We start from the raw sequence: 28,000 nt of genomic DNA, 5'->3' as shown, positions 1-28,000 counted from the left end.
CCCCAAACAAAAACCCAAACACACCCCCCCAGTTGTCCTCAGCTACCATGCCCAAGAACCACCTGAAGCCAGAAATGGAAGCGTAAAACACCTGCACATGCTTATTTCTTTTGCTCATCCTATTCTATTCCCTCTTCCACAGGAGAGCACAGCCTGCTCATTTGACAGTGAACCAGAAAAAAGTGGACACACAGTGTCACCTAGTGGCACCAGAAAAATCACTGTCTGGTCTCCAGCTTCCAGTAAGAACACAGGTATTTCACCCATCTTTTTCCGTGGTCTTTTTAAAATGCCTCCTCTTTGTGACACAAGTATGAATCCAGTCTTCAGACTTCAATTTTAATGTAAATGACCGAAGTTTATTGAAGGTTTCATAGTTAGCAGGACTGTTAAGAAAGCAGAATATTTTACACCTCAAGTATAGTTAAGAGCTAATTCTCATGAGAATACAGTACAAATAAAAGCTAATATAAAAGGGCATCCTTCTTCCACCGTTCAAGATTTATTTGAAAAATAAATGAAGTCAAGTTTAAAAATGTACTAAGCTTCAATTGCTAGCAATCAGAAAGTTTCACTGTTCAGATGGTTTTATTCCAGAGATTTTGCAATGCAGCATAATTTCAGAGCCATAATGAAAAGATTTATGGCAGCTCAATACAAGTAGGATTTCAGAGTTGTCAAAAGGCCTTAAAAATATCATCTGTAGTTTTAAATGAATGATGATGAACTCCCAAGAAAACAAAAAAGAAAAAAACTGAAAAAAACACTTCAAATGCCTATGAAATGCAAAAGTAATGCCCTACAGGCTACTGCAAAGTGTTGACTTATCTTCAAAGAGATGTCAGTCATCACAGGTTCTGAATAAGCACTAAAATACATCCAGCAATGGGCACACCATTCCAGTTGCACAGAAAGTAGAGTGGGAGTCTTCAGTTGATCATAGGCAGTTTAGAGAAAGAAAAATCACATTGCACTCAGTTTAAGATGCTTTAGTTGTTGGATACTAAGCACAAACATGAATGTTTTTATTATTAAAAAAAAATAATCCCAGTTGTGCCCTTTACATGTATTAAAGTGCCTTAAGTTACCATTTTTAAAGCAGGCCAGAAAGTCCCTTTGAAATTGGTCCCTAAGCACTGCAGTAGCATTTGTAGTGGTAAAAGTAGTGTATTACAGAAAGCCTTTCACACAACCATCGTAGGTACAGTGAAATTCCATAAGTTGTTAGTGAAATAATATTGAAGCTCAGAAAGGATAAGACAGTAGGAGTACAGAACAGCTCTGTTCTCGTGCTGTGGACAAAGATCACCTGTTGAAGCTATCCCACAGCCAAATGCTTGTTTCCATGCACCTAAATATACTTTTTCCAGGCTTCCAGAGTACTCTTCTAGTTGAGATAATTTGTACATAGGATTCCCTTAATGTCGATGTGCAGTATAGCATCGCTTTCACGGAGGACAGCTGTCTGTTAAAGCTAAGAACACCGATTTAAAAAGGCCCAGCACCTTGCAGCAAGTTTTCTAGTAAAAGGCCAATCTATTCTTCATCATCATCTTCATAATAACGATTCCTTTTGATCTGTTCTTCCACAGATAGATCCTCCATATCTTCACCCTCCCAGAAACCAACATCTTGGGATTTGCGATTCTGGTTAGGAGATGATTCCTTAGCAGTCACGACATTGGCCAAGCTGGAATGTTTAGGAGAATTTGGTTCAAGGAATTCTTCATGTGGAAGTTCCCGCTCTTCCATAGCATGTTCTTCCTCATCTGTCTCTGCATTCAACTGGCCATTTTCTACAAAGTTATGCTCTACTGTTTTGACACCAGACAATTCTTGTTCTTCCTCTACATTTTTCTCTTCAGCACTCTGGATGTTCCTGTTCTCAACCTTCTTTTCCTTTTCCTTTTTGTCTACCACAACCTCTCTCTCCAATTCCTCGCTTCTTTTCAACATGTCTCTCTCTGCCTTAGAAGGAGAAGATGAATTCTCTGTTTTATGGCCTTTAACAGATATTGTTCTAAACGAGGCTGCTACTGTAAAGGGACGACTTCGCTCCTTCAGTGAGGAAGATCTTCTTAACTTTTTGAGATCCAAATCCACATCCTCCAGCACATCTGGCTTGGAAATCTCTTCTTCTGGAGGCCATTTGGGTTTGAATACTTTGATGCCCTCATCTAAGGCACTTCCTTGAATACTTTGGTCAGATGGAGGCGGCCAGGCAATCCTGAGCTTTTTTGTTTCTGCTGGTCTCTCTTCTCTTTCAGGCAAAGCTGAAGCTTTTGCTTCCATGCTTGCTGCCAGAACTCCTACTTTTGCAATTGGGGCATCCTCTACTCCTGGGCTTTGTGGACTTTCTGTTGCATTTACACCATGGACAGTTTTCTCCAGGGATTCTTCACATTCAGTTTTGCCTGCCCATAATTCCTTGTGTTGTTTGTGTCCAAAGCCTTCATCATAATTGCCTTTAGATTTGAAGAGCTGATTGAAGTGAGGCTTGCAGTAAATATTCCCACGCAGAGATGCGTATGTTCCAAGACTGTTCAGGAAAATACAAAGTCAAATGTTAGCATTCTGTGTCTCAGCCACCAAGACGGGTGTATATTTTAGTTATGTTACTGAAGAGATTCAATTTCTGTCTTCCAACACGTTTAGAAAAGACAAGCTTACAGCTTTCATGAGTTTACTTAGCTCTCTTCTCAAATGTCAGGTGGTTGGTTTTTTGGTTTTGGTTTTTTTTTTTTTTAAAAAAAAAAACAAAGTTGGACATTATATTTTTCCCCACATAAAATTACATTAAGAGTTTAAAAATACACTGCATCAAGTGCAAAAGCCACTGGCAGAACTAGGATTGTATTACCACTCCTATGCTCCTCTCCAATTCACTGGATTATGGCGGCTCAGCTAAGCCTGAACAGCATCTTACTCGGGTGCTGAAGAGGAAAGCTACACTTCCTAGATGGCAGCCAAATGGAGCAGTGTGTTTACCTGAGTTTACTGTTACAATAGGAACAGCGGAAACAGCTGATGTGAAACACTTGCTGGTTGGCAAAGAGCCTTTCCATCGGGTACACAGTCTTCTGACACCCAACACAGGTTTCCTTCATTGGCAACTGAAATTTCTATGGGAAGAAGAGAAAGCTTGTGAACTGGAAAATGAATCAACTGCTAGAGGACTTGGCTTGGGTTCATACACGGCTTCCAGAGTTCTCAGAAAAATTGCAGCGTTCACTTTCTGCAACTCAATGCTAATTATGGTAGAGTGGGTTCTGGTGGACAACGAGTGAGGAAGAGACTATGGCAGGCCCACAGGATTGCTGTGGCTTGACAGCGAGCCAAGATTTTGCCCCAGTGAATTCCACAGCTGAAGCATCACAAGTTGAGCAATGCTTGAGAAGGAACAATGGAAATACTAGAACTTAGTTATAACTTTCACCCAGTTCCCAAAAAGCTGTCTAATCTATTTCTGCAACTTCAATTTTTCTTTATAGGAAAACGATGAAGAAATATTCAGGTAGATTACAGTTAGTACAAGACTTACTCCTCAAAAAAAAAAAAGCATAGAAAAAGGCTGAAGTAACCTCAAAATAAAAGGTAGAAGGTGGGAGGGGAAAGGAGTGGATCAGACTGCTTAACGGTTTGAAATGATCTGCTTTTGCTTAGTGCTGAAATAGTTTCACAGCACAGATACAGGCAGCAGGAAACACTTCTGACTTCATTTGTAAGCAATTCTAGTTCTATCGCAAAGAAACTATTCTCAGGTTTCAGGACATGCAGCCCTCAAACTTGCTCAAGACTTAAAGTGAGCAGGGCTTTGAGGTTAAACAGCTAAAATTGTTTATGTGCTCACTAAGAGAATTTCCTGAGAGTTTAGTGCAAGGGTAAACTTAAACACTAAGGAGTCAAGTGTCACTGCTGTGCTGTATGGGAACAATTTCAGATTTTGTTTTCTGACAGCAGCAAGGAAGCAAGTACATTGTCCATGAAAAAAGGTCACTTGATGCCATTCACTTCTTGGAATCTATTAAACTTGGCCAATAAGGAAGACAGTTTAAAGGAAAAGTTAAATAACTTACAGTTGAAAAACTGGCAGGCTTGGGCTGCATGTTGATTACAACTACTTTAGCAGCAGGGTAAAAGAGTGCCTGGGCTCCATACCATGGGTCTGCATAGACACATTGACATTGTAGCTTTCCTTTGACAAAGAATTACCTGCTACAAACTTACTAAAAAGCTTTAAGAAAAAATATGATGGCTAAAGAAAAAACAAGAAAGTAACAGGAAGACATAATTACAGCAATTTATTTATAACAGTCTAGAAACAATGGTTAGGCAATGAAAGTTACAATATGTGAGGGACAGATTGCTGAAGACAGAGCCAGCTGAAGTCAGTTTGTCACAACCATAAAGTTTGCTGCCAATTTAATTCCAGTTTGATAGGTATTTCAATTTTTAAGGCATTGCTTCAAGTTATAGTAGATTAAAGTTCTAATTATGATGACAGCTTGACCAACAAAAGTTCAGAGTTCCTTTAAAAAAAAAAAAATTCCACAATTTCTAGGTGCTGCCAAAACTGCATATGAATTCTGAATTTTAAGTCGCTTAATGAAATCTCAGAAAATCAGAGTTTACCAATGCAAACAAAAATCTAATCATCCATGCTTGCCACAGGGAGCAAGGCAGCAACAATTTGCTTGCCCATCAAAAAGTAACTCTCCCTGAAAGCTTAGTTTTGTGAGATGACATTAGGGTGCTGGCATGTGCTTCTGCAATGCTCATCCCCATCTAAGAAGAGGAACTTACTTGTGTAACAATGAGACCTATGTCTGATGGAGAGGCGTTTTGGGGTGTGAAGAGAAAGAAATTCCTTTCCAGGCCTACTACAAATAGGAGCTACAGGAGGAAGGTGACGCCCAATAATTATAAAAAAAACTTGAGAGAAAGCTGAGAGTTGAGCTCACATTAGGAGGGAAGCAGAAGGCAGGAGTAGAGGTTAGGAACCGAGAACAGGAAACAGAAGCTGGAAGAGACAAATAGGAACCTTACATGAATAAACAGCATCTGGGTTTCTATCTCAGCAGTGTAGCATCTAAAGCAGTAACAAGGTAGAGAACTTAAAATGGTTCTAATAACATAAAGAGATGGCACAGAGGACCCAGACACACAGCTTGTGGGTATCTTGTATGCTGTAACAGACTGAGATTACAAAAATGTTATAGGCAGCTCTACTTTCGCATACTGGCTTTTATACTCCAGAACACTAGGAAGCCACATCTCACTGGTTTTCGTGAGGTCAGTGCTGTTCCTCTCAGAGATGGGGAAAACAACAAAAGCACAGTTGTTTCCTCAGGAGTGAGCCAGGAAGTCTGTGGCAGCCCAGGGACTAGGCATCCTAACTCCAGACAGCACACGTGACAAGAAAGTACAGTGTGATCAAAATATTCAGCACTGCTGTTTGTGTGTCTAATAAGATTAGCAAATACATTCCTATCCAAGAAGTTCTCCATCGGCTTTATCCTTTATAGCTCCCACTAAAGAAAACACAACATTAAGGACTTGCTATTGAGAATGTCAAACTGAATCTTTGTGGAGTCAGTCACCACAGCGTCCTTACTAGAAAGTTGCTACCAATTGCAGTTACTTTGGGAACAGCCGGAAGAGGAGAGTGGAAAGCCAAGTCCCAGCCTACTAAAGGCTCTGAAGAGCCGTATCAGGACCTCAGCGCCAGTCTCTAGGAGCACTGACTTTACAAGAGGCATAGACAAGCCCTGATACAATACGATCCCCCGCTCAAACCCCTTTTCCCACACTGAAGAGAAACCACCTCTGTCGCAGGGGCATGCTGTTGTAACAGCAGCGGGGCAACTCCAGCAGGCAACTCAAACTTAGTCTTTGAAGAAAACTGACAGTTTTGAGATGCTTTTCCATTCTGAATTAAAGTTCCCTCGTGAACGTAGTCTGATGAAGACAGACCAGATATCGATACAGTTACTACCAGACACTTTCTCACCACATTGGTTGCGTTAAGGCTTTTCAACATTCAGTAGAGAAGTTAGTTGGTTATAACTGTCACCAATGTTTGCAAATAAACAGCTGCTTTACCTTCACTGCTTTTGGCGGAGATGCATCTGTCTGGCCAGCTGGTTTAGAACCAAAGTTTTGCTGCTTTGTGCTGACAGGTTTCTGAACTTCTGTCTCACTCTCCAGGTTTTGTCCAACTAAGGGAGCAGAGGAGGAAAAGGCAATTACAATGACTTTAAAACCATGGAAAGCTTATGCTCGTAAGACCGAACAACAATCCTACCAGCTAAGGGCTAACACATTTTTTTCTTGAACATCTACTATTAAACCTTTAGATCTAGATATTTAAACATGATCATTCTACTTTTCTGATTTACAGTGAAAGTTAAGTTGATATTTAAAGGACACAGGGGATCCAACATCTAACTTCCAGGAACTGTTCTTCATTTCTGCAAAGTGCTCATGTGTGGGCTTGAATTTAGGTGTAAAGCTAAGGCAACATGAGTATGTGCTTATGTACTTTACTGAATAGGAACTCATCTATCTCTGGACAACACCAAAGACACTTGGTAATTCTCCTGCATTAATAAGTACTTCGGCCTATTGACTGATGCAGTAGTTGTCAGAACTATTAGTTTAGCTTAAGTCCAAATGGTGAGGAAGCTACACTTAAATGTGTCCAATCAGAGCAAACAAGAGTTACAGATGTCTTAGAATTACAATGCCAAATGAACTTATAAACCTGAAAGAAACTATTAGAAAGTCTGAGTTAGCCACAGGACGGATTTTTAGTACAAGACAGGTTTTTCTTGGGTCAAATTCATCATTTGACAGGACTGATCTTAAGCATCTTCCACAACACTGGCAGAGTCAGTGCTTTTCGTCAGCCACGTGCTTTACTCATGTTGAGGGAGGAGAATGAGCGCTTACCATTGCCGTCCTCTAGAAGACCAGAGTGGAATGACAAGCTGTTCTCACCTACAGAAACCTGCAAGAGAACATGAGACAATGAACACCTTTGACCTTCTGAAGTTTGAATAATCACGGCCTGAGTAACACAACAGGCAGTGTGACACTGTAAGCACTTAAACGGGAAGAGACTGGCCACGCTGAGCTGCACATGAAGCTACGTGGTGTTTTATTAGGCACAAGGTGGAGTCCAGCTGACTGCCAAGAGTGTCGGTCCTTCCTGCAAGGTAGACATCCTCATACAGCTCTTGCAATATTCGGATCGTATGCCATAGTGTTCACACACAGAAACATCATGTTTTTGTTTTCCCAAACATCTGCAGCTTGTACACCTTTATCTATTAGTCTTCAGAAATCCTTGTGATTTCATTGGTGTACCTCCCAGGTTTTCTTACTTAGAAATCCCAACACCAAGCAGTACACATTTACTGGAAATCTCATCACTCCCTCCAACATTTGACATATCTTTGACATTTAAACATTTAGAAAAGACAGTGCTTTTGGGGAAAAGAGGAAAAAAAAAAGGAAAAAATAACAGATGAATTTTTAAAAAATGCTTTTGTAGAACTAGAAGTCTGCTGTTCCCAGGTTGGGACAAACATGCCTGGACCTATCCTGTCCATCCTCCCTCAGAAACAGATCATATTTAAAAAAAACAAAACAACTTTTTAGAACAGTTGGGTATAAACCAGTTTTAGATACTAAACTTGTTACAGATAAAGCTCTTGATGTACATTTCTACATTAAACTTGGCACTATTGCTATTAAGTCAAATAGTTGTAAGTAGCTACACTGAGAAACTAAAGTACTGTAACAAGATTAACTACAAATCATCTCTCATTCACTTTAATGATTGAAAGGCCCATGCAAGCAACTGAAGTTTGCAAATTAATGAGGTAATGAGGAAGCAAGTTACATATATTAACATACTCTGGTCTACTGAAAAAATAACTATAACACTAGCATAGTGGGAAATGCATCAACATATTCTGTGGCAGTGAGAGTCACACAGGTCTGGCTACTAAATCTTTCACGGATTCAGTGTGAAAAATGACAGAGAAGGTTAGCAAGTTTCTTTTGTTTCCTTTTTTTGCCAGACAATTCCTGTTTCTGACATTTACTACTAGTAGTTTTATTTAGGCTTATTTCCAAAGTTCATCATGTAATTTCAAAAGGACAATCCTGGCTCTCAAACAATGTTCTATTCAGGTTCTTTATTGCACCTGGACACCTCAACAAGTAACTTCACAATTACAGCTGAATACACGAAATCTTATTCAAATCTTCCATTCAACAACAGGGATGTATTCTGATTTAACAGGTGTTCTTTTAATTAACTCACCTTTTAGCAAAAAGCAGCCTCCACCAGTTGAACATGAAGCTGCTCAGCTGTCAGTGAACAACAGCTGAAAGCAACAATTTGGCCCCTTGCCCAAGGAAGGCTGGAAAGCTCTAAAAGCCCTCCTGGCATTAGGCTGCCACGTGTTCCGAATGGCTGGAATACACAGTACCCCATTTATTATTCCACTACTTTTATCCCATCTGCTGTCCCCAGTTTAGTATACAAATGCTTGAGCATGCTTTATTATCTCTAATTCACAGAGTAATTGAGTCTCAATTTACAGTTGAAGTTCAAAACCAGGAACAAACCCAAACTGGCATTCGCAGTTACTTTAACCAAAATTTAGCCACTAAATGCAGAAGAAACAGTGACAAATTCCTTTTACTTGCATCATACAAGGCTTCTCATGAGTTTTTTTTTTCTGGTGTGGTTTCTTTTTTGTTTTATTTAAAAAAAAAACCAAAAAACCCCAAATACCTAGCTGTGAATCATCTTTTTACAGTTAGGGAACATGACACAAAAAAGTTTAGGTGGCTTCATCAAAAATTACTGGCAGAATAAAAAAAAAAACAAACCCCAAAACAAAAAATGAACAACAAAACAAAAAATCCCACCAAACCAGAACAAAAAACTCCCATGAAACCATCAGAGGTTTCAGCCTTAGTCAGCAACTGAAGCCATCAGAAAATACCTAAATATGATACTGAAGGATCCTGCCACACTATAGGCATGTCATTACTGAGAATACAGTGGAACTGTCCAAGAAAACTTAAAACTTGTCTTTAGATGCTCTCTACAACTGCTTAAAAGTCTTCCACAGAGACTTGCTAGCTTCTAATTCAGATACAGTCTAAAAAAAAAATAATCAGGAATTCTGCAGCATGTCAACAATCTGTATCAGCTGCTCATATTCAATTTCTAGATTGCATGTGGAACAAGTATATCAGCTGTGCTTCTACAACTAGTTCCACTTAAAGTGAAGACCTTGATCCTCACCAGTATGAGCATCTTACCTTCTCCCCATCCTGATAGGAAATGGAGTCCTCAAGACTTGGTGGCATATTCTCCTTCTGCTCAGATTTGTAATTCTTGAGTTCACTTTCACTGGCTTGAATCTCATTCTATAGAATAAAGCACTTGAAAGTTGACAGGTTCTTTTCCCCTAGGAAAGCACTTGCTTTCTATTTTTCTTAAGTTTTTTTAAACTGTTTTCCTAGTATATACAGTGATGATTAAAGGAAGGGGCCTAAAAATCTATACAAACTTGGTAAGTGATACATCCTAATGAAGAAAAAAGATGGGGCTGTAGAATTTTACTATACTCTATGGAGGTAGTGTCAGCATTTTTCTAAACAGCTCCTTTTCTCTATTTCCAGATTTCTCTTTAAAATCAACTCTCATTTCCCCTGCTCAATCCACATAATCTTTTTCAATAAATGTTAACTTTTCATTTCAAATTACAAGTGCAATCTAAAGCACTGTGTAACTGAAAAATACAATGACATAAAATCAAATCCTACCCTCGCTTCAATACTACTCAAAAGCCTAATTCTGTTATTTACTGAGGTTTTCGTTCTAGACAAACTGACTTAAGATTTTCACAAAAGAATCTTTCAGACTTAAAAAAAAAAATAAATCCAGTGAAACCTCGTGTTTCTTTCATTGCCACAGGATACAAGATAATTGGAGAAAGACTCGTGCCTTTCACAAGGTATCTTCTCTGTAACATGAAAGAGAAACAGCCAAATGCCAACACCAGCATCTTACTGGATTTTGTAAACAAGTCTGCACAAAACCAACCATGTCTAATAGGTGTGTAATTGAATGTTAGAATTGTAACGTATAAATCCCTAAATATGCTGTCCACTCTCTCTCCCTCCCCTTCCTGCATCACTTGCAATGCTATAGAAATGCTTGCTTCTCTAACCAACTGTAAAAGTGTCTATCGGTTTTAATCCAGTCCTAATTACACCACAACACCCTCAAAATAGTTGCTCCCCAGAGAGATTATGGCTTTCCTTTGTAGCACAGGTGTGACACATTTTAAGAGAAAGGAAGAACAAATACCACACTACCATATCAAAAGAGCCCTAGTTGCTTTGTCAGCAGGGAAGGAGAACATCCAGGAGTTATGGCTGCTATTGGAACACAGAAGTACTGCAAACACTGGCCTCAGAAACCGTTGTTTGCTTATGTGCTGCCCTTGTCCATGTGCCAGGCCAAAATCAAAAGAGATTCTGCCAAATGGGACCTCCTAAGAGCATCAGGCTGCCCTGGCACTCAAACTGATAGCGCTGGGGATTTGCAAACAGGAGTCTCAAGAGGCACCTATGGTAAATCTCTTGCCATTAGACATAACTTAGCGGATCAGCTACCACTCAGAACCACAAACTGGAAGAGGCAATCTAGCAAACTGAATCCAGGCAAGAAACAGGATGCAGAAATCAGCAATTAGCAGTTAATCAGATTTGGTGCACTGGCTGCAATTACTTTCCATTCATGCAGTGAAGTTTACTCAACTTTCCTCCCAAGGGCTGGAGAATTAGACCCATACTGTATATGAAATTCAGAAATCATTTCAGCTGGGTAGAGAGTTTTGCTTCTCTACAAAGATAGTCAGGAAGCATGCACTCTTCCAAAGCTTAGAATCATTTTTGGCTTTTATTTCCAGTGCAAATTTCCTAACTTAAAACAGTCTATCCTCTTAAAATTTATTACTCTGGCTAATAAAAGAAATACTTAGGCAATAAAAGTTCCCATCATTAAGCAGAAGTATCAGACAGTTCCAGCAAATGTACTTAAGCACTTTTTAACAAAAACTTAGATTCTTGCAATCTCTTCAGCTGCAATACTTTACCATGAATTCATTAACTGCTCATTCCCTGATCAAATATCTGCAAAATTGGCAAGAGTCTAATTGGATTCAGATAATGGGTGAGAAGACTTGAAGGGATGTGAAAAACAAAAGGGAGGAAAACTGACTGGAGGTCCCAAAGCTGCAGGCCAAGAGATCCAGGTTCTACGCACTGTACGCCACTGACAGTCACTCCATCTTACTGTGCCTCAGTTTCCCCTAGCTTATAGCTAATGTACGATACAGAATTGAGTTTGGTTTTTTAAAAAAACCCCAAAACACAAACATGCAGAGAACTACAGACATGCAGAAAGAAAACATGTCAGCTATGTTTCAGAAGGACCTCAGTCAGGGTGCCAGCAATTAATTCCTTGGAAAACTTGCAAGATTATTCCAGGAAGATGCAAATACTTATTTCTTCCTGCAGTATGCAGAGGCAGCTCTTCAGTAGAAAGACTCCTATGGGTACAAAATTCTTTTCAAAAGAAGATGGGATTATCTTCGAAAAGCCTGGTTTCCATAAGATCTTCTTTCCAGTCTCAGGTTGGAGACAAAAAAAAAAAATCACTTCTACACAAGCCAAAGAACAAACTTACCGTAGTAATGAGGCCGGTGGAACTGCCCTGCTTGGACACCGCTGCCTGATACTTTGCCAGCCTATCCTTTATTGAAGTCTCTGTTAAGCGAGGCATCTCCAGGCTTTTCTTGGTCTCTGCCTTATCTGGGCTGAGTGCTGGACTAGTATCTACAAGATACCCCAGAAAAAGAATTACATGAATAAAGGGTAAACCTTCAGGAACACCAGTAGACCTGTCTACAGAAAGATTTACAAATCCCATCCCTTCACCACTCCCAAGACCACAGAAATTCCAGATCTGAAGAGCACAGAAATGCTTCAGTCAAAGGTTTATGTTCCAAGTCTCGTAATTAATCCAGCTAGTTTCAGAAGTAGCATATTCACCAGATGCAGAGTCCAGCCAGTGGTCTCAGAAGTAATGAGAGCAAACAGTTTTAACATTGAAGATTGTTTTGCTGTTATTGCCAAATGAAAGCAGCTGCTACAGTGGCTAAATGGAAATACACATCATTCCTGTAGTGGAATAGTTGTCAAAGCCTTTTGGGGAAAACATGAGAAGTGAGGAAGGAAGTCTCACCTGCCACTTCCACCTTCTCCAGGAAAATAATTTATCACATGACATGTTACAGATGAGGATCTTGAGAACAAGCACAGTATGAAATAATTCAGCTTAGTCTCACAGGATCCCTTGAAGCATCTGTTTTTATCTCAAGGGGAAAGAAACCTTTGGTAGCTAAAGTCTTTGCATAGGTGCAGATCTTCTGAGTCTCAGAACTATGCCCCATTACTTGCCATCCATCTTTCTTTTTTGCTGTCAGACGTTAGCCAAATAGGCTTAAAATGCCAGCTCCTGTGACTGCTCTGCTATCTGACTTCCTTGTATAATGGTCAGGTCTTCAGTAATAACTTAATTGTTCAATAAAGAACGGTAAAAAATGATCTTTCACTAGCTAGTGGCCTTGAATGCCTAAAAAGTTGTATGAATCATTAAGGTCCCTCTTGGGGACAATAAACAAATGTCAGTAGTTCTTCCATTCTCTCCAGTATTGCTCAAATAAGGACACAACATGCATCACTAAGTAGTCAGATATAATAGTAGCCATAGGCTAAAACCACAAAAGACTGTAAATGCTTTGTTAGAAAAGAGTCTCCAAACATATGAAAAATACATAATTTTGCTCAAGTCATAAGGCCGTTGTTCCCCATGCCTGGACAAGGTAGCAGGGCTGAGAATTAAAACAAGAAGGACAAAGTCATATTGTCTTGTCTGTCTGTTCACTAGTTTCTAAATTAGCTTGACTACGAAAAGTAGTTCTAGGATTGTCCTAGGCTTAAGACACAGGGGAAAAAATGGGTTCCATTCCTTAACTTGGCTAGTTATCTCCTGTGCCTCGGTTTCCCGTACTTAAGGGTATAATGGTTTAAAATTCACACCAAGACTTAATTCATTAAATGCGATGCTCACATGGACTTTACAGATGCAAGATGGCTGCACTTCCTTCCATTTCTGAAAGGCAAAAGGTATTTCCCTTGTATTGTATAAAGTAGTTTTAATTTTATAAACTAAACAAACAAACCAAAACACAACCCATGATGTTTACTGACCTGATGTACTATGGCTCTTCTCTCCTTGGCCAACATCAAAGTCCTCAGAAGAGAGGCTGTTGTCAGAAATCCTCCTACCGACTGCTGTCTTCCTCTGGTCTCTAGGGACCTGATAGAGACAAAACCCACCTATCAGCTGCCTGGACAAACAAGGATTGTTGCGTATAATCCTTTAAGATGCACAGGTGTCACTAGCAAATCTGCTTTACTGGAATAAACAAGTCTAGCAGGTGACATCTTATTTAACCAATATAAAGTTTGATCACAGAATACCTGACCCTCCGTCACCTGGAAAGCACTTTCTTGAAGAGGTCAGTAGATGCCTTTTGACGAGTTACTTTGTTGAAAAGTCAGAGAACAACAAAGATCAGATTTTTAAGCATTTACCACTGCAAATACAAAACTTCAGTCTAGATTTTTGCATTTCATACAATTTCTCTTGAAGCTAATGTTCGAGGTCATTTTATGAAGGTTTAAAATAAGAAAAAGGATGAAAGGAGTGAGCTATCAAAAATTTGCATTGATTTTCAGCAACAGAAAGAATAATAAATACTGTTGTAGTAAGTTATCTAAAGTTACTGGTTTTGATTTGTATATCTCACGCATTTGGTACCAAATAGTTCCCCAATTAAGTCTGATAAGGCTGAAGCTTAAGCAGGAGAATGCTAGAGATAAATATTCTCAGATATCCAGGATAATCGCTATCAGCAAGGCTGCAGTGCTGGACAGGGTGTTTGTAGCACTACCACACAGATGCTCTGGCTGGCTCAATCAGATTTGATACTCATTTGTTGAGACCAACTCCCCAAAATCTAATGCTCAGTAAAAGAAATTGTGGAAAGAAGTTTCAGCAGCTTTGATAAAAGCTCATGAAGTGTAGAGTTTTATTTCACTTCATCAAGATAGGATGTTTTCACAGCTGAAAGTCAACCTATAAAATACTAGAAGGTGATAGATCTTTGTTCCCTCCCTTGGAAGAGTTAAATCACAGAGCCAGTTAGAAATTAAGATTGGGGCTAATGTAGGGAAAAAGGCAGGTTTGGCAAGATGCTCCAACCACACATTCCCCCCCCCCCCCCCCAATTTCCAAGAAGTTTCTTATTTGCTGGTCACCAAACTGAAGGAAATTCCAAAGTTTTATTTTAACGGAACTGCACTGTAAGATAATCACTGTGAAAAATCAGGCTGCTTTGGCATACAAACCAGCAACTTTACCAGGAAAGGAAAATGCAGCTGGAAAACCTTTTTTTCCATTAGTATGGGAAATATTTTCTATTTCTGTGGTTTAAGACTTTGGTAACTTTTCTTACTGGAAAAGAGCTTAACTATGACAAGCCTTTTCCTTCCATTGAGTACGTTGATAGGTTCAGTTTGGGAGTGTCTGCACGCTTGTAAGGACTTGCAGATTCCTCATTCTGTGCAAACTATCCTTAGATGATTCTTACTCAGCCCATGCCCACTTTAAAGTCACCTTGAGCCCACAAGTCTGAAGTTCTTACAACTTACAAATTTGTCATTCAAAGGGTCTGGCTTTTGAGTAGCATACAAAGAAGATCATTATAGGCAGAATACACTTGAAGACAAGATCCTTTGAGGACGCAAAAGAGAAAACATGTTATTAGCACACTTGAAACTCGTGACCATTTTAATGCTGCCCTGGCTTTGATGGGGTTTTTTTTTGGGGGGGTGGGGGGGTTTTGGTTGTTGTTTTTTGTTTTGGGGGTTTTTTTTGGTGGTGGTGGGAATAATATGGCACCACACACATTTTCTTACACACAGCAGGAGTGACAAAGCTACAAATGAAAAAACAAGTTTGCAATACAGATGCATGGGAAGTTTAACTGGCAGCAAAGTACATAAGGAAGTTTTCACTACTAGGGAACAAAGGTCTTAAGTAATTTAGATCCAGTATCTGGGATTCCAATATCACTGAAAGAAACCATCAGCACTTTTCAGGAGAAAACGACAGTTAGAAATCAAGATTGGAAACTTGTTCGGGTCGCCTCTTCTCATTCTCCTTTGTTTCAGAATCTTATTTCAATTTATTTTTACTGTAGCCTTACTCCAGTAACATCATGCTGAATTGCCCTTATATTGAGAAGGCAAAGAATTCTCAATTATCGCTGAAATTAATTATTAAACAAATTAAACCTCTAAATAAGAGTTGGCAAAGGGCCAGCATGTCAAACAATTATGACAAGTGTTCAGACAGCTACGACCAACAGGAATTCTGCATCAGAGTCCAGCACCTCATCTAGACACATGCACAAAATCAAGGTTTTCTTCCAAACAACCAAAATCCATATTTTTATCAGCAGCGAAGGATTCAATATTCATCAGAAGCAGACTCTTCTGCTTGGACTCTGAGACCTTCATGAAGGCTGGTGAGTTCTGACTTAAGAGCAAAGAGCTTCCCCCTGCCCCCCACGTTGTGCCACCTTGCTGTGGAATCCACCGCAGCAGGAAAAGTTCAATTAACAGAGGCAGCCATCTCATGACCAGCTAAAACAGAGTTAACAAGTACTCCAACTGTCAACTGAATCACCTCCAGTCCTGCCAGCTCCTCTCCTCCTGTCCTCTTTGCCACCTCAGATATCTACAGGTATTGCAATTTCACCTGAAGAACTTTTCTGTAGATAAGTTGTGTAACACAATTAGCCTAGGTCTTGTGAGTAAAAATCCAAACCACCAAAATACAAAAGCTTTAGAGTTCAGAGATATTTCTGTACAAGTCTTGTACTAACACCTACAAATATAAAACCAATGCGTTGTGTAGATTTTATATCAACAGTTTTATATTGTGAGAGAAAAGAACAGAGTAATAGGGAAAAAAAAAGTTTAACAAAGGGAAGATGAGGGACTTTCCCCATTACAATCAATAGACTGACCAACCACATGTAATTAGGGCGATTACAGCTCATGGAATTACGAAGGAATCCCCAACTCCCAACCTTATGCACATGCCACTCCATTCCCTTCACAGTCCTAGCTGGGCCAGAATTCCCATGCCACAGCTTCTGCTACTTGCAAAATGAGACAAAATATTCCTCATGTCTGGAAAGCCCCGAGGTTCTAAGACAAAAGAGGTGAGTGCAGAGGTACCACAAACAGAGTTAACATCATTTCACCTGGGGCATAAAGAGTTATTGGGCAAAAGACCAAATAAAAGTTACACCTCTTTCATTATAAACTAACTGTGTCAAACGTGACCCTGCACATAAGGTTGGCTGCACAAGACAGTACGTTTTTGCCTTAAAGGAAAAACACAAACCAACTTGGAGACAACTTTTTAAGCAGCATTGCAGATCTGCTTGCTCTTTCTTTTCTTCTGATCTTCCTTGTGTACACTTTTACTATCACTTACAGAAAGAATTCTTTGAAATTGATAAAAGACCTGATATTCAGTCTTTGCTTAGTGCTGAACCAATCTAGACCGACATGCCTGCCTCTAACACGGTTAGAGCATTTTTTTCCATGAAGATGCAATAAAAAAAAAAAATCTGCCTTGCATTTAAATTGCAGAAGACAGAGCAAGAGCTGAATGAATAAATGAATAAACTAGGAGATTTTGCTTATAACCCTGAAAATGAGAATAGGTTTGTTTAGAGTGGGTGACTGAGTCAGGAAATCCAGGCTCTAATCTGGATTCTTGCCACAGACTTGCCCAACAACCAGGCGAGTCATTTTACCTCTACTGCCATGAAGTTACAGCCATGTTGCTACTTAGTTGATAGAGATGTTTTGTGTTGGCAAAGCTCTGACAGTGCTTATACCTCAAGACTGAAGTAAATACTAAGGAAAATTGCTATCTCTCCGCTGAAGCCTTGCTTGCACTTAAACCAGGGGTTTATCAATGGACAGAGTTTGGGAAAAGCATAAACGGAAGAGGCAACTGCAGAGCTCACAGTCAGCCAAGCTTACAGCACTGCTGTAGTTGCTTCCTACCTTAGTGAAAAAGATCTGTCCCCCCATAGCGCCTAACTATCTTCATTGTACGGGACTGCATGACATCATCCTCCAGTCCTCAGATAAATTCCCAGAACCAGAAATCTTACAATAGTGCTTTCTAATTACAAAGACACATCCTCCCCCCCCCCTTAAACTTTAGAGCACTTCCTGCCTTTTCCCTTCTAAAACTAAAAAGTAACCAGATGAACTTGGAATAGGAACATAATTTGACCCTAACCTGAATAGTTTCATACCTACTGTATGGAATTTACTCTGTTCAGTCCATTTTCAACACTATTTGAATTAGTAAGCTTGACAGAAATATCAGTTCCAGATTCAGTCAGCTCCAAAACAATTTATTCCCCAGGCTAAGATGAAGTTACTTGAAGCCCATCTGCAAAACGGTACTTTCCTGTGGAATCCCAACTGATTAATCCCCCAGCAAGAGTTCAGAGAAGCGCTATCAGGAGATCACCCTCAACCGCCCGCCCTCTCAATGGACGTGATAGTGTGGGCAGCTCTTACAGAATGACAAAGGCTACAAAAATCTAAGCTGTGAAATTACTATATGCAGACCTAAAACTCACTTTCACACAGAAGTGCTCCTCTGAAGCCTTTAATTGTTACATATTTAAACAACTTTTGTACAAAATTTGTTTGTTTTACTCAATACTGCAAGAAAACCACCCGCAGTAAAACAAAGCCAGGAGTATAGGAAACTATGAGAAAACTGGAAAATCCACCAGCATCAAGGCCTCAGGACTATGTTGCAAGTCACTAGCATATGCAACTCATTTTCTAGTTAAGCAATTCTCCCTGGGGACACACAGTCTGCAGTCCACACGCAGGATCAGATTTCATGAGCAGTTGTAGGAAAATGCAAGCCCTGTGCATTTGCAAGTCAAAACTAGTGAAGGCAGAAGCTTGTCTGGCTATCTCTGCTTATGTTTCCCTGGGAGGATTTTTTTTTCGATAAGAAACATTTGTAAAGATACAAAGATGAGAGAACAGCAAAGAAAAAAATGGGAGTATTTCACAGTACTTGTATCTATCTATGTGTGGCTCACATACAGATACGTATATAAAAACCCCCTCTTAACTCTGGCAGTACTTCCATCTCAACTGCAACCGCCCGAGATTGTTGAGCTCACTTCAAACAGTTACTTTTTCATTTATATATATATAAAAAAATACATATTTTTTACACAATTCATGTTTACATAACTCATCTTAATCTTCAGGCAAGATACAAACAATCCCAACTTACTTTAAAAAAAAAAAAAAACTTAATAAATTCCATACTTATTTTTCCCTTAAATTGTACCCCTTTCACAAGCAAATTAATTTTACATCTCCAATGAGCAATCACAAAAAGCCACAACTCCAAGCACTCTGCACGTATTTCTATAGCTCAAATAAGTTATTAACACCAGCTATGTTATGTTTCACCTAAAACAATGAATACAATTATTTGCAGAGTCAATAGTTCGGAGCCACTCCCTCCACGGACTTTTCCTGATGCCCAAGAGGCAGCAGAGTTTTAGTTTCTCTTAAGATTTGAAGGGACAGATCCTTACCTTGGCCTGAGTTGCTTCACCCTTTTCAAACATCATCTTGAGTTTGTTCAGCGGAACGCTGTATTTCTCAATCTTCCCCGAAGACTCCGCGTTTTCGCTGGCTTCAGGCTTTTCCGCTTCTCTGGACTCTCTCAGACAGTTTTCCATTTTACCACTCTCCGGTGAGTGGCTTTTAAACTTTCTGCTGTCACCACCAGGACACTGCAGCTGGCCAGGGGTGCTGGACGGGGCCTGGGGATCAGATGGAGCACCAGCCCCCGGGGTTTGCTCCTCGTCTGGGGAAGAAGCGGGGCTGCTCCCGGCTCCAAGCCCGGGGCTGGCGACCTTGTGCCTCACCTCCGCACAGCTGCTTTGCAGCGTTTCCTTCCGAGGCTCCGTTCCCAGCGCTGGATTCTCCCACTTTTTCTTTAGCACGCTCAGATTCCCCCTTTTAAAATGAGGGGGAAGATTTTCTGTGTTCTACAAAGAACAAGAAGTTAATTCCAGTTATATGCCTGATGAAGCATTAAAGCACTTCCTTTCTATGCGAAAGGAAGTTAAAGGCTCGGTACTGATCTCAGCTCTCTACTTTTTCAGACAGCTGCGAACAGTTAGAACTGTGCCACATGGAGAAAGCATCCAGGATAGGAAAGGAAGGAGGGGGGAGAAGAGAAAAGTCAGGAGCTAAAGCAGGAAGTGAGCAAACAGGATGGCCTTATAAGGCAAAAGGGAGTCAGGCCCTAATGAGTTAAATGACACACAAAAGGCTTGAATCCACACGTGAAGGAAAGGGGACCAAAATCCACACAACAAGGGTCTCTAGCCCTCGAACAAGCAAACAATGGCAAAAGCAGCCATATGAGATGGGTGGTGTGCCAAATGCTGCAATGTCTTCCAGCTGGTTCAGAAGACAATTAGTAGGCCTTCCAAAAAGCTACAGATTAGCTTTCAGAAACCACTACTTTTCTGGAGTTATGTATTTCTACTATGAGTTAACAGTAGTGTTTTAGTTACAAGAGGTCTGTCTTCAGCATTTTATACCATGCAGTGTAAGGCTCAAGCTTAGCACTGACGACAAATGTCTTTTTGCTCCCATTTATGAATATCAGATCATTCGTTGGAATTTTTCTTTTATTTCACTCAACACATTGAAAGCCTTCAGCAGGAAACACGCACACAAGTCACAAGCGCTGCCTTACCACCGTGAGTTAGATGGCAATACACGGAGCAGCAGTACCCCTCATATTCAAGCCTGTTTCAGGCTAGTTTTGCTTACAAAGTAGTTACCTCTCCCCAGAGTAACAGACCAGCGCATGTTTAATTCATTCAAATCTAATACCTGCCACCATCGCATTTTTGCTGTCTCTCCCTTATGGAGACCACTATGTATCAAACTCATTGCAAGTGGAACAGGTCTGCAAGGCTTACAGGAATTAAACAGGATTAACAGCTATATTAGGATTTAAGTCTCTCACCCTATTACTCTTCTGGTCACATTTTGAACACTGCTTTGCAAATTAACTTGAATCCACCTAGACTTCAAAAAAGATCAGCTTGCTTGTTGACTGTGTTTAAAAGAAAATACTAAAGTTATAAGGCAAATGTTGTAATGCAACAGAAGTACTGAAAATTGCGCAGCAGGTTTCCACAGGAACACCTCTGGACGTGATGCCTATGGAGTCCTGGCATACTTCGTAACACTAGTTGCTCTTGCTTGGGACTTGCTTGTTCCCTGATCACATTAAGCTATGAAGAAAATTTAAGACTGGAGAGTAATTTTTAGAAAGCTTATTTTATCACACCTATATCCCAAGCAGAAAAAGAATGACTCCCCAAGCATTAAAGACATCAAGGCAGCATGGTCTAACAAAGACTTACCTACATATCCTGAAAACATTGCTGGTCTTTTTAAGTAAAAATTAAACTGAGGACGTGCTTATACAAAGACCTGCAATCTTAGCGCCTGTATCTCAGCCAGGTCCCCTGACCCCAGAACAGTAAGTGCAATGCAGTTTACGGGAGGGAACGCGAGGCTGTAACCGAGCCAAAAGGGATGGCTCTCCCTCATCCAGGGGCATTTTGAACCCTGTGAGCCACTTCAGAGGAGTTCCCCTTAATGGATTCTCCAGCTATCAAAGATAGACACGTTAGATTTCAGAGAGGCTGGCAGCTTCTTTTAAACAGACTTTTAGATTTAGTTAAGAAAGGAAGAGGTAACGCACAACTGCCTACAGCTAAGAACAAAGAGGTGGATATTCATGTGTTGTGGTTAACTCATTTTGCCTTCTGCTTAGGAGCGAATTGGTGATTCAACATATAGCTTTGGGCAAGGCACTTGATTTTCTTTCCTTTCACTCACACTGGGAAAGGGTAGGAGGAATGAGTCAAAAGCAAACACCACGTCTAAGCCTAGTTTTATGAAGGAGACATGGCAGCAACTTTGATATTCCAAAAAAATCAACCGTCACAGAAACATTGCATATAGGTGATCCGTTCTGATTGCAAGCTGTTGCTTATTGCCTAGGAAACAAATACTTACACTTCTTTTTTTCTCAGCAGTGGCTTCTTCAGCTGCTTTCTGATACCTTTGAGAAAGAGGAAAGAGAGTGGGGAATAAAAACCACAAACAGTTTTTAAACAGAATACTGAATGCGCTTGAAGACAGCTGAGATGTTTTTTTTCCCCCACCAAGGATTCTGTGCACTTCCCTATCAAATAAAACCTGAGGCTGGAAAAATAGTAGAAAATAATACCAGAACAATGCAAAGTGATAGAAACATTTAAAGTCATTCTGTTTACAATAATAGCACACATTAATATTTTTCATTAGCTAAGCACTCTGATTCTCAGATATAGACAGTTTACCTTGGAATAGCTGTATTGTTTCCGCCACCCAGCTGTCTGCTGTGCCCCCTTGCAGGAATAACTCAGCTATTTATACAGCAGCTGCTGAACTGTAACAAATTACAGCTTGGCATACGCAGAAAATCTACATAAGTGCCAGTTTATTTTACTATGCTGGGTTGTAAACTGCACCAATTCAGCAGTTGCTTCATGAGCAGCTGAACATCCCAGCAGTGGAAACAGTAATCACAGCCTTCTGAAGATAAGCCACCCTGGATCATGAATCAAAGTCCTTTAAGAAGCTATAGAAAACTCCCAGCAATCTGCACACCACTCCACTGGGTGTAAGTACCTCCACACAGACCGCGCTGATTACTACACTGTACAAGGTGATTGCACTTTGGTTTTGAAACGCACAAATTAGATGTGATAAATTTGGGCATGTGTGAGTAGAGCTGTGCCTTTCAAAGAGAAGAAATGTCACCCAACGTCTGCTTGGGCAAATGATGTTTCTGTCTTTCCTGTATGTGGAATTCTACTTCTGAGGCAACTGTGCGTATGTTACAGGCAGTACATGAGACATTAATATAATAGTCATCCACTTCAGATTTTAAATAATTGCTGGTATCAAACCAATAACTAATGTGTAACACGGGCTCAGTTCCTTCAAAGAAAAAAAAAAACTCTTATGCACAAATACCTACTCTATCACACATTTTTTCTTTATAACAATTGATTTTTTTTCCTGCTGCGCATGGTGTGCTCCTATGTAGATTTCTCCTCTTGTTACACTAGAGAGTAGACAAATTGTACCCTTACTTATTTCTGCTTTACAAGCTGCATTTACTGTACAGACCGAAAGCTGCTAAAGAAGTGTAGCTGGCCCTCTTTAATCAATGCAAACATATTAACCTATGTCTCTGTACTATAAAGGTTCCAAAATTTGAACGAGACATGCTGAGAAAGTAAGTTCATGGAGGAGGAGAGATCAATACTGGAAGAAACAACAGTGACAGACATGGGGATGAAAGTGAAGCACCACAGTGGAAAACAAACAAGGATTGAAGTGTCCCAGACACCACTCGCTCTGTAAGTTAGCTCACCACAGCGTGCTGTTTAAGTCTCTGCTGTTGCAAATTTGCATGTCTCTGGCCTGACAAAACTGATAATCTAAACAGCACGTGGAATTAATTTTTTTTTTCACATACAAATATTTAGGTAATAGCAATTTAGAAAAATTACTCTCCTCGCTCTGAGCATCAGTGTTGGCAAAGCCAGTAAGTAGGACCCTGTTTTCCCAAGGAACTGACACTGCTTATGTAGAGGGACCCTACTTGATTAAGGAATAGCAGTTTGGATTACTTCCAGTAAGCCCTTTTCAAAGGATTATTGACATTTAGCAAGATGACCAGGTTCTGTAATCAAGCTTCAATGAGTGAATAAATTACCTTAATAAGAGTGGTCAAAGTGAGCAGCTTCTCCCTAGGACAGAGTACTTAAAGAGTAACTTAAAGAGCTATATTTGTGTAAAGTCCAGATTGCAATTATCCTTCCCCTGTAGACTCCATAAAGTTTCTCCCACACTCAAGATTTAAATACTCCAAAACCTTGCTATGCTATTAATGCAATAACCTAGGAGATTTGGTTGCCCAAATCCCATTGACAAGCCAAGCTGTAAACTATATATTTCTTCAAGGAAACAAAAGCTTTTCCAGAAAACATGTATAGGCTACCACCACTCAGCTTTCTCAGTGTATAAAATATTAAGTTATGACTTGACTGAAACCCATCCTCCGTCTCTCAGAGAAAAGGGAAGGGTGATATTCCTTTTCTACAGAAGTTTTGTGAGACATCTGGAAGGAGACATCTGTAAAGAACGTAACTACTGTGACATTCTCTGACAGAACTCTTACCTAGAGGGTTACATCACCTGCAGTCCACAGAACTACTGTTTCTAACTGGTCTCCAATTAGCTGATAAAGCATTACTGCTACTTTTGATAGCACCAGGCAGGAAATGCCACGTTAACAGAGAAACCTATGTAATTCATGCTTAAGCAGTGAAAGATCGTTTCTGATTAAGTAAAACCCTAATGGCAATAGCTGCCTACATTCCAATTCTCTGCCCCTGAAAACAAATTGCAATTTGTAGTTTGACAGATAATGTTCTACTTTATTTTCTGACAGCAGAAAGAAGATATTATAATTCTGACTGCTGAAACAATATAATGCCAGCAACTAGGAAAACTTTTGCCCAGCACATATTAAACCAGGAACATAAACCTACAGAGCTATATAATTTTTAAGAAGTAAAGCAACTGTCAGTGAAGTAGTCATTGTTCATGGTACCAGCTGCCGACCTACACGCACAGCTTGTGTTCAGCAGCCTCACAGCACTTACTTGGAGAACCTCTCTGCAAGAGCTGATGACTTATTCTTGTTGACTAGAGAAAGCTCTTTCGCAGTGATTTTCAAAGACTGTGAAGTCCATTGTCTTCTATTAAATGGGGAAGGCTCCATTTTATCACCACAAATACCTGTTCAGGAATAAAGTACGGTGTCAGTCAATATGAATTATGTCAGCAGAAAAGTAGTGGCACAAAACGATTCGATACTAAGTCACCACTCAGGTGCTTCCTGCGTACTAGTGCCACTAAGTCCTGGTCATTCAGGATCTTGTCCATCAACTGGCTTAAAAAAGGCATCGGATTAAAATGATAATTTCCTCTGCAGATGCCATTGAGATGGTACCCTTGATAAAAACACTAGCTACAATGAAAGGGGTGAGAGAGAAGCCAAGGCCAGGACAGGAGGAAGCAGCAAGCTGCGACTGAAGAAGATGCTAAGGTGAAGCTCTGTATTTCCTATACACACAGGGGCTCCAGGAAGCCCTGCTATGCCCTCTCTTGTTCTGGTTTCTAAACCAAATGTGCTGGCATTTATGTAAGAAGGCTTGAGTTATGAAACCTAAGAGGATGTAATTCCTATGCAAACATTTTTCATTCACTCTTGTGGCGTTCATTCTTAACACAGCAGACGTTTCCCCTGTGAGCTGAAGCAAGTCTTGTGTTCACAAAGGCAGCTGTAAACCTCATGTTGCAATAGCTATCAGTTACCTAAAGGAATAATTTTAACTCCTCTGTCCTGCTGTAAACGGGAAGGTTTTGTACAGCTTTTCACCACAGAAGCCAACAAGACTCTATCAGATTTTTTTTTTACATACTTAGCTTTCTTTTGTGGAGGAGGAAAGGAGGGGAGATTAATTTAAAGAGTTCTCTGATAAGACAAAAATAAAGCTTGTAGGGCAACGCCTTTCCTTTTTTCCTCTTTTCTTTTATCCCTGGTCTCATGTCACACAATGCCTGTGGCAAGTGCACTGACTGATCCTACAATGCTAACATCAGTCAGGCTGACCTCTTTCTCATATTTTCCATCAGTTTCTTTAACTGATTTGCACCATCAGGCCACAGAACTCTAGAAATCTGCGTACAGGTCTGCTTGACCACTAGTCACACTGTAAATGGAAGCACCTTAAGACAACTTGATATAAGCAGGCAATCAAACATAGGGAAGACCACGTTTCTGAAATCATCATAGGCACATAATGCAACTGCTCAAAATGACTTGGGATTCTGTAACGCCTTGGTCCAAAAGAATTCGGCTGCAGCAAGTGGAGTCTCAGCGATGTCCAGTGCCAAAAGGGGAGCTCTGGGTCTGTGGAGCGCCCAGCTGGTGCTGGAACCAGAGGCACCTCTCCAGTGCTGCACCCTGCTGCTGCGTAGAGATAAAACAGGCAGCAGATGAACACGTTGCCGTCTTGGTGGCTACAGTCAGGAAGAATGGGACTTTCTCTAACATTCCTTAATTCACCTGATGTAATGGAGAGAATGACACACCATGCCAGTACATGTTTTTTCAAGATAGTGATTTAGATGGCGCTTTTAGAGGTATGGGTAGAACTATCGTGGCAAACAAGAACAGTTATGCTATTTTTCTTGTGATGTTGAAACACATTGAAGCTACTTATCAACATTACATTTCCAGGTGCAGCTCACTGCAGCTTCAGACTCGCATCTCCCACTCAATGCAGTCTCTGAAATCCATCCGTCGCCCTTCCAACTGGCGAGAGAAACTCAGACTGAAGAGTTACTTTCTGAAATTCATGCTTTCTTGAAAACATTTTGCATCACCAAGTTACCCTCTTCTGTTAAGCTGCCAACTTTTGCCCAGACTGGACCAAAAGAAGGATGCTCTCCATTTGGCTGGCTTAAAATAGTTACTAACCTTTGCCAACTGCACAAATGATCATCCACAAAGAAAAAAGGATCTAATTAGAATATGAGGAGTGCTCAATTTTCTCCCTTTTTAAAAAGCATATTGCACATGCAAATAAATACACATTTCTGTCACTACAGTCCCAGTGCTGGTGCCCAGTAGCTAACATTTAGCATATACATTTAATAAAGCCACAGAATACATAGATAGAAGTTACTCCTGAAAAATACAAGTCCACATCGAAAAAGAATTCTGATTCAGCCATGTAATGCTACAGTTTAAACTTTGGTTTATGATTAATCTTGAGCCAAAAGGAGATCACCTGAAGCCCCACTTTGCAGGTTAAATTTCCCAAAAGAGTCAGTTTTGCCCAGGAAACAGCAGCGGGACATTCACTGGAAGCCTCCCTTGACAGAGATAACAGGTTGCTCATTGACACGCACCTTACACGGAAGGACAGTTTCAGTAAAACACTGAGAAAACAAAACCTAGTTTAATTGTGCAGAAAATAAGCCCAGTTTTGATGGCCAAGCATGCCACTGCAGCTTGTAGCGGTCACTGTTTGTGGATGCTTTCTCTCCCCTGGTGTGTTCTTGTTCAGTTTCCCGACCGTTTTCTCCATTAAAGCCACAGGTACAATCAGGCCCGGCTTGGCAAAAACATCTCTACAAAGGCAGTAGCTACTGCTCGGATATTCAAATGGGAAGTTAAGAAGCATATTTGGAATCTCAGTTGCTACAAAAGACATAAACCAGAACACCAAGATGCCCTGAAATTTGCGCTCCCACATTTTTAACGCCATTCCACATTCTTAGCGCTTTCCCATACGTTTATAGTTTCACCATGTTCAAACATCTCTGTACGTTTTTTGCTGCTCCTTCTGAATAATTTATTCCAAGTCATTTCAGGAAACAGTCCTTTATCCTATGTACTAAGATTTAAACAAGATCGTGAGTGTTCTGCATACCGCAAGAGAGACAGGTTATGTTGAAGACAGCACAGAGTCCAGAGGGGACGGGGAAGCTAGAGTCGGGCAAGGTGTGGAGGAAGGGAAGGACTGTGATTTAGCCACTGTAACGCACCAAATCTACCTCCGATAACTTCACCTAGGAGTTTAACAGTAGAATAAAAATCCATGTATCTGACAGGTCCTGAGAGAAAAACTTTTTATTAACACCCGCCCCGGAATGGAACCGGTTGATTTATGAGAGGTGGCGGAACGGGACATCTGCCGAACCGAGAGCAGCCCGGGCACCGGAGCAGGACGCGGAATCGCCAGCGGCAAGAAGGGGAGAGCGGAGGCGGGCCGCCATCCCCCATCCCGCACCTCTGCAACTGCCCGCCCGCCCTCCGAACCACCTTTTCCCGACCAGAACCTCCTCCGAGCTGCGGCGCGGCGGGACACGGCTCCTCGTGTGCCCCCAGGCCTGAGCGGGCACCGCTCCCCCCCGCCACGGGAGGCGTCGGGCTGAGCGGAGCTCCCGCGGTCCCGGTGCACAAGCCAGCCCGCTCGGCCCCAGCCCGGGTGAGCCCATGGAGCCCCGCTGCTGCCCGCGGGCGCCGCCGGGCACCGGGCACCGGGCTCGGGAAGGGAAGCCCGCAGGGGCGCGCTCGTGCCCGCCTCCGAGCCTGCCTCGGGGGCGAGTAACGGGCTCCAGGCGCCGCCGCAGCCCCGCACGGCCCGTGCCCCACCGCCGGGCTGCCGCGGCCCAGCGCCCGGCGGGAGCCCCCGGAGCGGGTCCCGCTGTGGGCAGCCCCAGGGCGGTCCCGGTCCCGGTCCCGGCCCCGGCCCCCCCGCTGGCAGAGCCCCCTCCGTCCCGGCCCCCCGCTGACAGGGCCGCTGGCGGGAGCGCGCCCCCCCCCCCAGCCCTGCCCCCCCCCACGCACCTGCGGCGGTCGGGAGGCGGGCCCCGCGCGCACACCTGTCGCAGCTGAGGCGGCGACTGCACCTCCGCGCCGCCAGCGGCACCGGGCAGCCGCGCTGGCCCCGCCCCCGCCCCCGCCCCGCTG

The 28,000-nt window shown here is 41.5% G+C and overlaps 1 protein-coding gene across 2 annotated transcripts; it reads right to left on the bottom strand.

Moving 5' to 3' along the window:
* Positions 1-337: 337 nt before the first annotated feature.
* On the bottom strand, positions 338-27,985 carry LIMA1 (LIM domain and actin binding 1). 2 transcript variants are annotated; one of them, XM_075737900.1, is made up of 11 exons: positions 27,878-27,985; positions 24,117-24,252; positions 21,412-21,457; positions 18,894-19,352; positions 13,369-13,477; positions 11,783-11,931; positions 9,346-9,453; positions 6,952-7,009; positions 6,103-6,218; positions 2,989-3,122; positions 338-2,539 (listed from the first exon to the last, which is right to left on the bottom strand). In XM_075737900.1, the coding sequence occupies exons 2-11, from the start codon at positions 24,233-24,235 to the stop codon at positions 1,537-1,539; spliced, it is 2,301 nt and encodes a 766-aa protein (XP_075594015.1). In that variant the 5' UTR covers positions 24,236-24,252; positions 27,878-27,985; the 3' UTR covers positions 338-1,536. The 2 variants fall into 2 exon arrangements, with proteins under 2 accessions (XP_075594015.1, XP_075594016.1); XM_075737901.1 differs by lacking the exon at positions 9,346-9,453.
* Between the last annotated feature and the right edge of the window lie 15 nt (positions 27,986-28,000).

Source organism: Balearica regulorum, chromosome 29 (assembly GCF_011004875.1).
Source record: "Balearica regulorum gibbericeps isolate bBalReg1 chromosome 29, bBalReg1.pri, whole genome shotgun sequence".
In the NCBI taxonomy this organism is placed as follows: Eukaryota; Metazoa; Chordata; class Aves; order Gruiformes; family Gruidae; genus Balearica; species Balearica regulorum.
Note: the sequence above shows the minus strand (reverse complement) of the source record. Positions and strands in the feature narration are given on the sequence as shown.

Bases quoted from the DNA above. Each gene is read 5' to 3' on its own strand.
- LIMA1 (XM_075737900.1), bottom strand. From the start codon at position 24,235: ATGGAGCCTTCCCCATTTAATAGAAGACAATGGACTTCACAGTCTTTG. The intron at 9,454-11,782 runs GTAAGTTTGTTC...TTTATTCTATAG, and splicing joins CCACCGGCCTCATTACTACG to AATGAGATTCAAGCCAGTGA. The intron at 6,219-6,951 runs GTAAGCGCTCAT...CTGCTCCCTTAG, and splicing joins TCTTCTAGAGGACGGCAATG to TTGGACAAAACCTGGAGAGT.